The 15,112-nt window shown below is 43.8% G+C and overlaps 1 protein-coding gene and 1 long non-coding RNA gene across 3 annotated transcripts; one reads left to right on the top strand and one right to left on the bottom strand.

Moving 5' to 3' along the window:
- Positions 1-3,496: 3,496 nt before the first annotated feature.
- LOC116504778 (zinc finger and SCAN domain-containing protein 2-like) lies at positions 3,497-10,063 on the top strand. 2 transcript variants are annotated; one of them, XM_032212006.1, is made up of 2 exons: positions 3,497-3,583; positions 4,874-10,063. In XM_032212006.1, the coding sequence occupies exon 2, from the start codon at positions 5,166-5,168 to the stop codon at positions 6,381-6,383; it is 1,218 nt and encodes a 405-aa protein (XP_032067897.1). In that variant the 5' UTR covers positions 3,497-3,583; positions 4,874-5,165; the 3' UTR covers positions 6,384-10,063. The 2 variants fall into 2 exon arrangements, with proteins under 2 accessions (XP_032067897.1, XP_032067898.1); XM_032212007.1 differs by lacking the exon at positions 3,497-3,583 and adding an exon at positions 3,596-3,682.
- LOC116504803 lies at positions 7,532-14,778 on the bottom strand. The gene is made up of 2 exons (XR_004254845.1): positions 14,165-14,778; positions 7,532-7,698 (listed from the first exon to the last, which is right to left on the bottom strand). It is a non-coding gene; the product is annotated as an uncharacterized LOC116504803 (long non-coding RNA).
- Positions 14,779-15,112: the final 334 nt, after the last annotated feature.

Below are 15,112 nucleotides of genomic sequence, written 5' to 3' on the forward strand. Positions count from 1 at the left end.
AATAGATGAAGGGCAGGATCCAAGGGAAGGAGGGCGCCTGCAGATTGATGCTTCAAAAGGGCCATGCTTCTTGGAGCCTGCTAAAGGAGCACACTGCTGTTTTGCGCAGGCACATGGGGGCTCCCTGCCAGTTTTGCAGCCACAGTAGCTGCACTCCTTGGAAACAATAGCAGGAATGCACCCGCAGATTTCAGCAGAAGCAGCAGAAGTCTTTCTTTCTCTCCCCCAAACTCTGCCAGAAATGAGTCTTTGTAAGACTTGTTGTGTGGCTGTCAGTGCTGCCTCTTGAAGCAGAACTCTGCAAGGCTTCTTGCGGCGGCAGCAGTGGCACCTTAATGGGCAGAGGTGAGTTCCTGCCAGTTCTAGCCTCTTCTATAGGAGAGGTTCCACAAATCTACAGTGCCATTTAGAACCGGTTCTAGCTCCCTCCCCCCGCCTGTCTGCACATCATCAAGATGAAGAACGAGAGGAGGAATTCTGGGAGTTGAAGTCCACAAGTCTTAAAGCTGTCAAGTTTGAACACCCCTGGGGTTTTTTTCCCTAAAGGGTTAGGAGTGCAAAGGTCTTGTGACTTGACAGCTTGCATACTTCAAATGCCAGAGTTCCTGAGCCAACATTTTGGTTGCTAAGCAAGAGTGTTGTTAAGTGAGTTTCACCACATTTTACAAGTTGGCCACGCCTACCCAGTCACATGGCTGGCAAGCCACTCCCACCCAGTCACATGGCTGGCAAGCCACTCCCACAAAGCAGGCCACACCTACGGAAGAGGTTCTAAAAAATTTTGAAATCCACCACTGGTGAAGGGTCTCACAAAGACTCATTTCTGGCAGAGTTTGGGGGAGAAAAAGAAAGAATTCTCTTCCTTCTGCTCTCCTTGCATGCAGCCAAAATCAGAAGCAGAATCCTGCTTCAAGCGGCGGCAGCAGCCGGACACGTCAGAACAGCGCTGTCAGGACAGCAGTGGCCAGCCACTTGTCAGCACGCCGCTCTCCTGATCATTTGATTTATTTAAAATATTTATGTAACCATCCATCTTATAACAAAGACTGGCCGGCTCCCAATCAATAATTGCCTTAAAACTCTATTAAAACCAGGGGTGGGTTCCTCAAGTCACTACAGCTGGTTCGCTCGTGGGCACACCGTGCGCTTGATGCATGCTGCACGTGCACGCACAGTACAATCAAAATTGTTCTGTGCATGTGTAGAAGCAAAAAAACCACGATCGCGGCATATATGGCACCACCCACAGAACCGGTATGGGGGGCATGGCATGCCTGGGTCGCTGGTGTTTCCAGCAACCCAGGCCACCCAAAAACGACCACTTCAGTTGAACCGGTGCAAAATGGTAGAAACCTACCATTGACTAAAACCAAATATGTATAAACAAAACCCAGATACCAAATCAAGTTCCCGGTCTGGGAAAGGGAATAATTGGTACACCAGATGAATCTGTGCAAAGGGCCTCCTCAGCCATGGCCTCCTCAAGCAAGAGCTGTGAGTGCAGGAGGACCCCCAGTCTGTGGGCCAGCTCAAGTCACAAAAGGTGGTCACATGACCCCAGGACACTGTACGTCAATTGCCAAGCGTCCCTACTTTGATCACGTGACCATGGGGATGCTGCAATGGTGGTAAGTGTGAAAAACGGTCATAAGTCACCTTTTCAGTGCTGTCTAACTTCAAATGGTCAGTAAATGAAATGTAATGTCCAAGACTACCTATACATAATTGGGTATCTTTGTATGGATGGCTTCTCCTAGTAGTTTCAGGTAGATGTTAACAAGCAAGCATCGAAAGCCTTGAGCCCTGAGGCACCTCAAATTGCAGGGGTCAAGATTCGGTCCCTCTTCTACCCACATGGACTGGAACCGGGCATAGAGGTAGAACTTCAAAGTGCTAGTCGTAACTTATAAAGCCCTTCATGGTATTGGACCTGGGTACTTGAGAGACCGCCTGCTGCCAATTACCTCCCAAAGACCCGTCAGATCACACAGGGTCGGCCTCCTCCGGGTTCCGTCCACCAGCCAATGCCATCTGGCTACTACCCGGGGGAGGGCCTTCTCTGTAGCAGCTCTGGCCCTTTGGAGTGAACTCCCCGCGAAGATCCGGACCCTCACCTCTCTCCAGGCCTTCCGGAAAGCCATCAAAACCTGGCTGTGCCGGCAGGCCTGGGGTTGATGAGTTCCCCTCTCCTCTCGACTGGTATGGCTGTGTGATTTTCGTGTATTTTAATTATGTGTACTGTTGTTTATGTTCCCTTTCCCCTTTGAGTTGTTCGCCGCCCTGAGTCCCTCCTGGAGAAGGGTGGCATACAAATAAACCAAAACTGAAACTGAACCACAGTAATAAAGCTCCTCCCATTTCCTGTCTCCAAAGCCTGTCCAGGAGGAGGTCATGGTCATTGTTATTGACACTAGATGAAAGATCTAGGAAGGACATAATGACTGTATCCCATCTATCTCAAACCCTACAACAGTCCATGAGAATTGCAACCAATGACATTTTGGTGATTTACCCCGGCCTGAAGCCAGACTGAAAGGGCCCAATGTCTTTCCTCCTGCACAGTCCTTTCTCTGGGTGGCAAAGGCAGAGCTGTAAGTAGAGGGTGAGTTGAAGTCGAAGGCTGCCAACCTTTCCTTGCCCACTTCAGCTGAACTTATAAGTGATCTTAATCTGCAGCAATGCCTTGAACTGTTCTGCCAGGAAAATCTCTCATGGTTTTCTTAAGCATTACAAACTGCTGTTGAAGGCATAAAGCCGGCCAGGATGCTAATTGTCCAGAAGGGAGGGGAATTACTCTTCCAGTCCTCTCTTGGGCTTGGAAAAGAAATAGGGGTGGTTCTCTGGTTGCAATACCAATTGGCCCCGGAATATCCATTGGTAAGTAAGGATGGGGCACCAAGAAGAAATACTCAGCTTGATAACTAAATTGGGAAGTAAGAGAAAATAAAATTGCAGAAGAGACAAGCTACAGTCTTAACAGGTTTGCTACTTTGTAGAGACAAATTTTCAGCAGTTATCTTGCACACTCCCCCACCCCCGAGGAAAAGGTGGCTGGAACCAAGGGAGCTGCACGTTCTCTTTTCCTATTTGCACGTCGTTTCTAGCCACCCACCCACCCCTGAAAGGGAACTTTCCTTTGATTTAGTTGCAGCTCTGGCAAAGGAAGCTTCAGCTCCAGGGACAATGGATGTCCTCTTGGGGGACCTGAAAGAAACGTTTTAGGGATGGATCGTCTGGGAGAAAAGCTATTGATGGGCTCCATGGGAATCGAATAGAACTTGATGGCATATAAGGAACCACGGAATGAGTGAGAACATCTTCAAACGCCTTAGGATAGAACGAGCATGTTCTTTCGCCATGTGTCGGTAGATGGCGCGCTACAGAGAGGCAACACTCGGTACAGCGGCGACTGAGCTATTCTAGGAAGGCTGAGATTGATAGAACGGGCTGAAACGATAGAGTAGTGGATTGCTAGAGAAGATGTGGAGGAGAGGAGGCGAAGGGCAGAAGATTTCCTTTTCCGGCTCAGCCACGTCGGCCGAGCCTCTTGTGCCGTTTGGAGGGTCGAAGCGGCTGCTGGGAGGTGAGTAGCGGGAAGGTCGGAGGAGAAGCCGGGAGGAAGTCGGGCCCTTTCGGTTCCTCCACGGTGTAGAAGCAGCGGAAGCATGGAGGCTGAAACATGGTGGCTTTTGCTGCATATTTTTCCCTCCCCAAATTTTATTCCTCTGGGGCTGCTCGATTTAAAACTTCTGCCTGTGATTTTCTGCTTGGAGATTTAAAAATACTATTTATTTCATATTTCTCTAACGCCCATTTTAAACACCAGCTTTCACCTACCTTTTGATTTCTTGTGATTTATTATTTGGTTTTCCTGGGAAGCGAGGAGTTTAATGGGCAAAACAGACGCTTTATATCTTGAATAGGAGTTGGGCACCTTTTCATATATTAGGGTCCCCTCCCCCCTTTCTAAATTTAGATCAAACAATTTGAGCGACTGCAGAAAAAAGCAATTGCTACCAACCTTCCATAGAGGACCTGTACACTGCATGAGTCAAAAAGAGGGCTGTGAAAATATCTACAGACCCCTCACATCCTGGACATAAATTGTTTCAACTTCTACCCTCAAAATGATGCTATAGGGCACTGCACACCAGAACAACTAAGACATAAGGACAGTTTCTCTGCTTAACTATTAATTCCCACAACACTGTCAAATTATCTACTAAGACTATGTTACTATTATTATTCTCTTCCTTACTAGTATCTGTCTCTTCCAACTTATTTATATAGCCATGTTGCTTGTAACTTACAATTCATATTGTTTTTAATTGTTTCCTAACATGATTTGATAGCTTATTAGTAATCTTGACTATCAATAAGTGTTGTTACATTTTCTCTTGATGAAGGTATTTTATTCTCTTATGTACACTGAGAGCATATACACCAAAGACAAATTCCTTGTGTGTCCAATTACACTTGGCCAAGAAAGTATTCTATTCTTATCTATCTTATTCTATTCTATATTCAAACATTCACAGATGTGTAATTCTGTGCTCATATGCATGCATACATGAGTGTATTTACTCAAGTCAAAAATTTAAGTGGAATATCATACCATATATCTGCTTGAGGAGGGAGCTGGACTAAAAGACCTCTAAGATCCCTTTCAGCTCTACTGTGATTGATTGACTGATTGATTGTAAAAGAGTATTTCATGATGGTATCGCTGTTTGAACTTGAATCTTGTTAGGCTTTGTATGCCAAATTAATCATTACTAATATAAGGGATGGGGATTTCTTTTTGCTAATTTCACATGTCCTGCAGCCATTTTTAAACAATAATGAAACTAACCCGTTTATATTAATCTTACAGAGAGAGAGGATGCCAAGAAGAGCACTCTGGACAACAGAAAATGAGGAGCAGCGTTAAAGTGCAAGATAAGCCATCATTCAAAATATTTTCCAATTTCTCCGGAAAGTTTAAAAACTCTTCTTCCTCAGCAGATGAGAGACGAGGGAATGAATAACAAGAACAAAGTTTTAAGCTGGAAAAAATAGAGCACATGGAACTGAAAAAACACATTAAATGAAAAATCAAGGACGACAATATTTAAATAAAGGAAAAGTAAAGAACAACGTGAAGTCGGTAGGAAGAAAAAGTTACCATGTGTGGAGAAAAACCATTTAAGTGCTTGGATTGTGGGAAAAGTTTCCGTTGGAATTCCAACCTGGTGGAACACTATAGGACGCACACAGGAGAGGAACCCTATAAATGTAGTGATTGTGGAAAAGGTTTCAAGCAGAGTTCTAAGCTTGTGATACACCAGAGAACTCACACAGGAGTAAAACCATTTCAATGTCTGGATTGTGGGAAAAGTTTCAGTCAAAGTTCCCACCTGGTGGGACACCAGATGACACACACAGGAGAGAAACCATATAAATGTCTTGTTTGTGGGAAAGGTTTTATTCGGAGTTCCCACCTTGTGATACACCAGAGAACTCACACAGGAGAAAAACCATATCAGTGCCTGGATTGTGGGAAATGTTTCAGTCGGAGTTCCTGCCTGGTGAAACACAAGAGGAGTCACAATGGGGAAAAAGTCTTTGAATGTACTGTTTGTGGGAAACATTTCAGTCAAAATTCCCATCTGGCGGAACACCAGATGACACATACAGGAGAGAAACCGTACAAATGTCCTGATTGTGGGAAAAGTTTCTGTCTGAATTCCAGCCTGTTGAAACACCAGAGAACTCACACAGAAGAAAAACAATATCAATGCCTGGATTGTGGGAAATGTTTCATTCAGAGTTCCTGCCTAGTGAAACACCAGTGGACTCACACAGGAGAAAAACCGTATGAGTGCCTAGATTGTGGGAAAAGATTCCGTTGTAATTCCAACCTGGTGGAACACCACAGGACACACACAGGAGAGAAACCGTATAAATGTAGTGATTGTGGAAAAGGTTTCAAGCAGAGTTCTAAGCTTGTGATACACCAGAGAACTCACACAGGAGTAAAACCATTTCAGTGTCCGGATTGTGGGAAATGTTTCAGTCAGAATTCCAACCTGATGATACACCAGAGAACTCACACTGGAGAAAAGCCGTATCAGTGTCTGGATTGTGGGAAAAGTTTCCAGCAGAATTCAAAGCTTGTGATACACCAGAGGACTCACACGGGAGAGAAACCATATGAGTGTCAAGATTGTGGGAAAATGTTCAGTCAGAATTCGACCCTGGTGATACACCGGAGGACTCACACTGGAGAGAAACCATATAAGTGTCCAGATTGTGGGAGAGGTTTCAATTGGAATTCCGAGTTGAAAGCACACCAGAGCAGGGGTCACATATTTCTCGGACCTCATGGACCACTAAATTCATAATTTTAAGTCCCGCGGAACAAATCCAGTGCGCCGCTCGCTGAAGCGCCTGGACTCCCAGTGATGGGATGGGGTCGTTCAAGCTCTTATCTTGGCGCCTCTTTCTGCAACCTTAAACACTCAAAAGAGCCATTTGATCCGTTTACCACAGAAAGCAAAACACAAGGAGCCACAAAACCTGGGTGGGAATCACCAACTCCACTCCCACCCAGTTACATAACCCTACCCCCAGCCATGCCTATCCAGTTTTTGTGGCTCCCGGTGTTGTCTTTTCTATGGGAAACAGTTCTCTCTCTCTGTCTCTCTCATCACTCTCTCTCTCTCTCTCTTTCTATCTCTCTGTCTCTCTCTCTCTCATTCTGATTCTCCGGCACTCTCTTGGTCTTGCTGGTGCTTCTTCGATCTTTGTTGGTGCTGGACTTTGGTCACTCAGGGAGACACACGACCTGCTCTCCACCCCGAGACACTCGCCCAACCTGGTTGCAGCTGATGTTCCACTTTGTAATGGGCTCCATGAGGAACAGATGCCATCTCCCCCATTGTGAACCATGCCAGATTTAACTACGCTGTGCAAGGTGCTGCAAGAGCAGTGGATGGGCCATGGAGGTGCCAACAGAAACGGCAGAGAGAAACGGCTGAGCTGGGCCAGTGTCTCAGGGCGGAGAGGAAATCCGGCGTCTCCTTGAATGTCTGAGCACCAAAAAGGGCTGGAAGAAGCACCCACAAGACCCAGCAAGGGATGAAACAATTACAGGGGCTCTTCACTGCCGCTATGGAATATTGAGCTGCCATCGTCCCTCTCAGGCCAGGCGAGGAGTGACTGGGCGGGGAGGGCGAGGCCAACCACTAGTGGGTTCAGCCAACAGGGAGACACAGCAGAGGGATGAAAGAGCTGCGGATTGCCAACACTCATTGCTTCGGGCCACCTGCGCCACTGCCCCCTCCTTGCCGCAAAGGGACCTTTACTTTGTTCCAGCCGACGAGTGCTGCATTATTCCTTGCACATTGCACCTCTTGCAAAGTGGCAAGTTGCACATATCACCCTCTACACCATAGATTTCCAGCCCCCCACAAGCTGCCTGGCCAGTCCCATATTCCAGAGCTCTAGTCACAGGATTGGCCCATCAGTTGGTTGATTGTTCTGACTGTCTTAAAATTCTCTTTATTTCTAGTTTGAATCTTCTGGATCAGTGTGCACGCAGTTTCTTCTCTGGCTTTCTGGTGCTTTGGAAAATTGTCACACACACATATACACACACCTTTTGTGACAGCTTCTCATATATTGGAAGACTTCTATCATGTCACTGTGGCGATCGACCTCAGGATCCCACAACCTGTGGTGGTCTCAATCTACGGGCCGAGATTCAAGACCATCAGAAGGCGAAAGGAAAATGAACACGAGAGGGTCTTGGTAGAATGAGCATTTTTCTGTTGCCAGAATGCTACCTTTATTGTATACAAAAAGGGGGGGTGCAGCTAAGCATAACATAATGATTGGTGTTTTAACATAACTGGTAACATGTTATCATCCCCTAACAGTGGGACCATACGTACTGAGTGCAGAATCTTAGTGCCTGGTGCAAAATTCAAGGTGTCGTGTGCACAGATCCCAGTGCCCTGTGCAAAGAGCCTTAAGGGCGGAGATTTAGTGCTGTGTGCAAAGCCTCATCCTTGGAATTCCCTTGATAACTTGGCTGGATTTCTCCATGGCTATTTATGTGGGCTGGGTTCTCAGTAATTTTTCCACTTAGGTGTCCAGCCACTTATCTCAGAGACCTAGCCTAAGCTATTTAACCTGATGACCCTCAAAGCCCTTTAGTACCCTGGGTCCCAACATCTCCTCCTTTCTTTTTGTTTAAAGATCCAAATTCAGGAGGGATCTTTTTCATTGGGCATCCGGGTATGTCCAAGTTGGTCATGACTTTGAGCATTTTTTTTGACCATCCGATTTCTTTACCTGTTTGGGCTCCAAGGCTGGGCGTGGCACACCACTTTGCATTGGGCACTCTGGAATCTCAAGACTAATAACATCCTTGTTTTGCACAATATTAATATTTTGAAATATTTTTTGTTTAGGCATCATAGATTTAAACATTGCAATTAAACCAGGTATACATTGTATACAGCAACAACAACAAATTAATATAATCACTCCAACAAATATGATAGCAACCAAATTCTTCAACCATTGGAAATTAGGAAGCCACGACCACATTGCATCCTTAATCCTAGATCCTTCCGTATTTAGCGAATACCACATAATCATAAACAAAACCCCCATACCTATAATTAATCCTATTGTATGATAAACAAAATATTTACAAGACATATCTGTTTTAGCCCAATCCTCAAAACCCCCAAATTTGTCCCGGAGGTGGTCCCCTTAAAAGAGGACCACAAGCCTTTGGTGAACGAGGCTCGTATAAATGACATCCATTTTCGCACACATGATGTTGGTTTGCAAGCAACCTCATTTTTTCTTTTGATGATGGAAATGGCAAAAGGGATGATCCTCTGAGTATTTTATTGTTGGAGTAGGCGTAAGAGTAGATTGTCTCACAAGATGCAGAGGATCAATAAAGGCCTCAAGTTGTTGGTCAATCATAAACACATCACAAGCAATTGGACAAATCAATTGACACTTCTCCTTCCAGCAAAAGATGCAATGTTGACAGCAACACGCCTGACAAGGGCAGGAACAAAACCAACACATCAGATATCGTCTGACTTGGGTTGTTCAGATTTTTCCACAGGGGGGTGGAACGGTTTTATTCCTCGGGCTGGAACCCACAAGGGTTTATCGTCGGGTCCTTTCACAGCTGCATACCCACGTCCCCACGTTAACAATTCCGCTGGGCCTTTCCAGGTAGGATCCGGAGGCATCCTATATAACACAAGAGGGGGTGGGGAGGAAACTACTCCAGGGCTAAAATGCCTTTCTGCAGCTGAAGTAGGATTAGGACAACCGGTCAAATTTTTAAAATTTATTGTATATATTGTTTTAGCTAATTGAGTTTGTATAGATGGTAATGAGGGGGGTCCGTTTCCCCCTTCTTTTTGTTTTTCAAGCATCAACTTAATTGTCAAATTTGCTCGTTCCACTATTCCTTGTCCCTGTGAATTATAAGGAATACCAAATTTATGGGTTACTGAGAATTTTTTACAAAATTGAGCAAAATTTGAACTTACATAAGCAGGCCCATTATCCGTTTTCAGCTCCTTAGGTGTACCTAGGACCGCAAAACTTCGTATGCAATGGTTAATTACGTGTTTATTGGTCTCTCCCCTTTGTACAGTAGCAAAAATAAACCCTGAACATGTATCTACAGTGACATGTATGTACTTCCGTGGTGTAAAGGGTGGATGCTGTGTGACGTCCATTTGCCAAATTTCATTTCTTTGTAACCCTCTTGGGTTAACTCCCATCGGTAAATTGTGACCTTGTTTGCTACATGTGGGGCATTGTTGAATTATGGCTGAAGCTTCTGCTCTTGTAAGATCAAATTCTTTTCGAAGAGCATTAGCATTCTGATGGAAAAATTCATGACTTTCCCAGGGAGTGGCCAGATGAAATATGTTTCTGGCCACTTCGTCAGCCTTGTTATTTCCTTCTGTAAGCATACCTGGGAAAGGTTGATGACTCCTAATGTGTGCAACAAAATAAAAATCAGTTCTTTTTTCAATCAATTGTTTTAACTGTATGAATTGAGCAAGAAGTGCCAAATTCCCCGTGGGGGAGATATACGAATCAAAAATATGCACTATAGCATTATATACATATAAGGAATCAACAATCAAATTAAATGGTTTATCAAAGAATAATTGAAAAGCTAAAATAGAGGCAGCAAGTTCTGCGCGTTGTGCAGAAGCTTGTGGTGAGGTGACATGAGTCACCCATTTCCCTTTCTTCCTGTAGACACACGCTCCCTGTTTCTTAGTACCATCTGCAAAAACTGTAATTGCATTCTGTAGGGGTTTTATTGAAAACAGGGTGTTCAATCTAAATGGAACTTGTTGGATTAATGCTATTCTATAGTCTGCCGGAAGATGATATTTAATTGCGTTATTATAATTAGCTAATGCCATCTGCAAATGCTCTGACATTTGGAAGTATTGTTCCCAGTATGGTAAAGGGACAGGGGTAAATATATTTTCTGGTTCTCTTCCTGTCCTAGCAATGCATCTATCTCGCAATTTCATAATAAGTTGTGCCAATAACTCATCTCTTGTGGAAATTGTCTTTTTAGGGGTATTTGGTAAATGAATCCATTCTAAAATTAACAACTTATCCTTTTCCTTTTGGAATAGTATTCCAGTAGGTAATACTGGGGTGCCCAAAATTGCCACAGATATTGGGACTCCTTCTTCACATCGGTCAACCCATTTTTGGTTTAATGCCCTAGAAATTAATTCTAGACATTCCTTTTGATTTTCTCCTATTTGTATGTTATCTCCAGGTTGTTTCCCTCCTTTTAGTAGGTCAAATAATGGTTGCAATTGTACAGTGGTTAATCCCATATAAGGTCTCACCCAATTCAGAGTACCCAAGTACTTTTGTAACTCCACCAGTGTACAAGTATGTGGCAAGGTCAATTCTGGAAGCACCGGTTGTGAAGCATTTTCCATAATAATGTGACCCAAATAAGCAAAGGGGGAAGTGGTTTGAATTTTTTCTTCTGATATTTGAAATCCATTTAAATTAAATAATCTTAGTAGTTTGGTTACCACTTGTCTCATCTCGATCCCCTTTTTACAGGCCAAAAGAATATCATCCATATGATATTCTTAGGATAATCCATAGGATTATTTCCTGATACTGTTCTCGAAAATGTTGTAGAATATTGCCGATATAGTATTGACACATAGTTGGGCTATTAAGCATCCCTTGGGGTAAAACAGTCCATTGATATCTTTGTACTGGTTTATGATGATTATAAACAGGAATGGTGAATGCAAACAATTTTCTATCGGCCTTGCACAGAGGAATGGAAAAGAAAGCATCTTTTAAATCTATTATTGTTAGATCATAATTCTGAGGTATTAAATTTGGGTTAGGTAATCCACATTGTAGGGGTCCCATAGGCACAATTACCGCATTAATTTTTCTTAGATCTTGTAACATTCGCCATTTTCCACTTTTCTTTTTTATTACAAAAACAGGGGTATTATATGGGCTATTAGAAGGTTCAATTTTACCATTTTTTAACAGATCTTCCACAATATTTTGCAACGCATCGAGCTTTTCTCCAGGTAAAGGCCACTGATCCTGCCAAATCGGGGTATCATCTTTTAACACCATTTTCATTAAAGATTCCATTTTATTCAAATTGTAACTGTGAACTAATCTGAGACATTAAGTCTCGTCCCCACAAGTTCACGTGTAAAGGCAGAATCACCGGTCTGATTTTTGCAATTTGCTTAGAATCGGGTATTTCTACTTGGAGCCATCGTTCACTAGCTTGTGCCATTTGAACTCCCCCCACACCCCTAACTGCGGGGGATGTTTTAACCGGCCACTGAGTTGGCCACTGGGATGAGGCGATGACTGTAATGTCTGCACCTGTATCCAAAAGTCCAGTGAAAGGTTGGCCATTGATCAAAATGGTAAGCATTGGCCTTTTACTGGTAATTCTTGTTGTAAACCAGATGTTCTGATCTTCGGGTTCCATCATAGAGTCCAAATCAGGCTCTATTAGATCCTTAAAGGGACTAATGGTGGCGTGCCTTAACGGATTTTTCTGATAAGGGTCACAATCCACCACAATTGGAATTGCAACGGCCACCTCTGTTCCTTGCTGCAATGATGTTGGTTCCGTGGGGACCACAGCCAAAGCTACGGATGATAGAATTGTGGGGTTTAACATGTAGGGAGAGGCCATGAGTTTATGCAAGAGGATTTCTTCTCCGGGGTATAGGAGCACAGCTGCAGCAGGTGGGAAATGCAGTACACTAAGGTCCAGCTTTATGTAGTACAGCATTCCTACTACAGGCATATCGATATCCTCTTGGACGGTAAGGATGATAGCTTTTAAATCATCCTCATCAACATCCTCTCCTGGTCTCATTCGCATCCCCTTTGGTTCTCTTAAATCATCTGTGGGCAATTCACGTAAGCTTTTAAGCTGACGATGGACACTTCTGGGCGTGGCTTGAGGAAGTTGCTTACTTAAAATGGCGTCTTGATATTCGGGGCTGACGCCCTGCCCCTCATCTAGTTTCCCTGATTCCCTAATTGTGAGGGATTCCTGCGGCACTCTCTGGACCAATGTCCCATTTTTCCACATTTAGGACAAGGTTTACTAGGGCGGGAGTTGCTTTGAACATTGCTGGCACCACCACCAGGTGCCCTACATTGGTTTTTAAAATGTCCTGGCTTGCCACAATTAAAGCAATTTCCGGTTCGGGGTCCCCTCGACCGGGTCCCTTGTTGAGTAAAATTTATGGCCACTGCTAAGGTTTCCATGTTATAGCTCTGTGAGCCGACAGCTGACGCTGCTTTTAGAAAATCAACTAATGTTTTGGTAGAGTCTGAATTTAACGGGCTTAAAACTCTTTTACAATCTTCATTTGCATTTTCAAAGGCCAATTTTCTCATTAATACTTTATTAGCATCACTATTTTTAAAATCTCTATCGACTGCAATTTTTAGACATTCAATAAAGGTATCATAAGGTTCTCCATTGCCCTGTTTTATTCGCAGAAATGAAGAGGAAGTGGGGGCGCCGAAATCTCCTATCATTTCAAAAGCTCTAATTGCTGCTTTCCCTGTCAAGACAAGGGATGGCCTGGGTGTATTCAACTGTTGTGCCCTTTCTGCGAAATTGCCAATTCCAAAAATTTCCTCTAAGGGATTTCCTGCATTTTCTCTGTGCTGATCATTACAGCATTCCTCAAAAGCCGATTTCCACAATAAAAATTGAGTGGAAGTTAAAAGTGTTTTAGCTAACCACCTCCATTCATTAGGGGTAAGAACATAGGAATAATTTACATTATCCAATAGCCCTTTGGTATACTGACTAGTAATGCCATGAGTTGCAATGGCATTTTTTAATTCCTTAAGTTGACTAAATGGTAATTCTTGATAAACCCGAGGGTTGGCAGCAAAGTCAATAGGAAAGGCTGATAAAGTCTGCCAATCTTCTGAGGCAAGAGTAGGATCCCTTCTTGCCTTCTCTATGCCTTCTTCCAAGGAACCCTTTCCTATAATCACATTTTGCATGGGAAAACAATCTGCCAGGGCTGAGGGAGGGACAATGTCTGTATTTTGTATTTCTATCTTTTTTGTCGGGGGGACAATGACATCTTTATTTTTAGGTGGCGTAGTAAATGTTTCATAACCCGTAATATCCCCCATTCCCTCGGAAAAATGGTGTCGCAGAGCCAAACTTACACCCTTCCAAGTAATTAAAGCATCGGGAGGGGCTCTGGGCGCTTTATGTAGGTGCTCCCCTATTTTGATCCAGACTGAAGGATACAGGGATCCCGTCTGTGGATAACTGGGACACTCTGACCAAATTAATTTTAACAAGGCAATTAAATCCTTTTGCTTAGGATAACAATTTTTTTTGTGTAAAATAATTTTATTAGACTCAACTATCCGACCTATTTCCTTAACATGACCTACCTGGTCCTTCGTCAGATTTCCCCCCATACTTACGTATTTTGGAGCTCCAGTAAGCGATGGGGGAGTGAGCGCTCTTCGGGCGTACCTCTCGAGCCGCACCCTTCAGAAATGCATCAATTTGTTGACCATCACGTCGGGGTCACCACTTGTGGCGATCGACCTCAGGATCCCACAACCTGTGGTGGTCTCAATCTACGGGCCGAGATTCAAGACCATCAGAAGGCGAAAGGAAAATGAACACGAGAGGGTCTTGGTAGAATGAGCATTTTTCTGTTGCCAGAATGCTACCTTTATTGTATACAAAAAGGGGGGGTGCAGCTAAGCATAACATAATGATTGGTGTTTTAACATAACTGGTAACATGTTATCATCCCCTAACAGTGGGACCATACGTACTGAGTGCAGAATCTTAGTGCCTGGTGCAAAATTCAAGGTGTCGTGTGCACAGATCCCAGTGCCCTGTGCAAAGAGCCTTAAGGGCGGAGATTTAGTGCTGTGTGCAAAGCCTCATCCTTGGAATTCCCTTGATAACTTGGCTGGATTTCTCCATGGCTATTTATGTGGGCTGGGTTCTCAGTAATTTTTCCACTTAGGTGTCCAGCCACTTATCTCAGAGACCTAGCCTAAGCTATTTAACCTGATGACCCTCAAAGCCCTTTAGTACCCTTGGTCCCAACATGTCACAACTGGTTCTTGTCTTTCCCTAGACTAGCCATGCTGAATTCTTGTAACCATTCTTCATATGTTTTAGCCTACAAGCCTTTGGTCTCGTCTTCCTTTCTTCTTCCATTTTCTTTCCATTGTCTAATCACATCTGAGCTTCCTTTCTCTTTCTTCTTTCCTTTCTCTAATATCATCTGAGCAAACTTTCTTTGGCCCAGTGCTATCGTTCCCTTTCACGGAGTGAAGGGGAAATGCCATTGTTGGGCCAGAGAAAGCGAGTTTGGAGCTGTGTTAGGTATATTTGCTGCCTTGACTAATTTGTATATGTAATACAGGGAGATACAAACATGTAATGTATGAGTATGTATGCCACAATAGTATAGGGTCCCCTGCCTGAGCAGGGGGTTGGAATAGAAGACCTCCAAGATCCCTTCCAACCCTTTTA

The sequence above is a fragment of the Thamnophis elegans genome, chromosome 2, assembly GCF_009769535.1.
Source record: "Thamnophis elegans isolate rThaEle1 chromosome 2, rThaEle1.pri, whole genome shotgun sequence".
Classification (NCBI taxonomy): domain Eukaryota; kingdom Metazoa; phylum Chordata; class Lepidosauria; order Squamata; family Colubridae; genus Thamnophis; species Thamnophis elegans.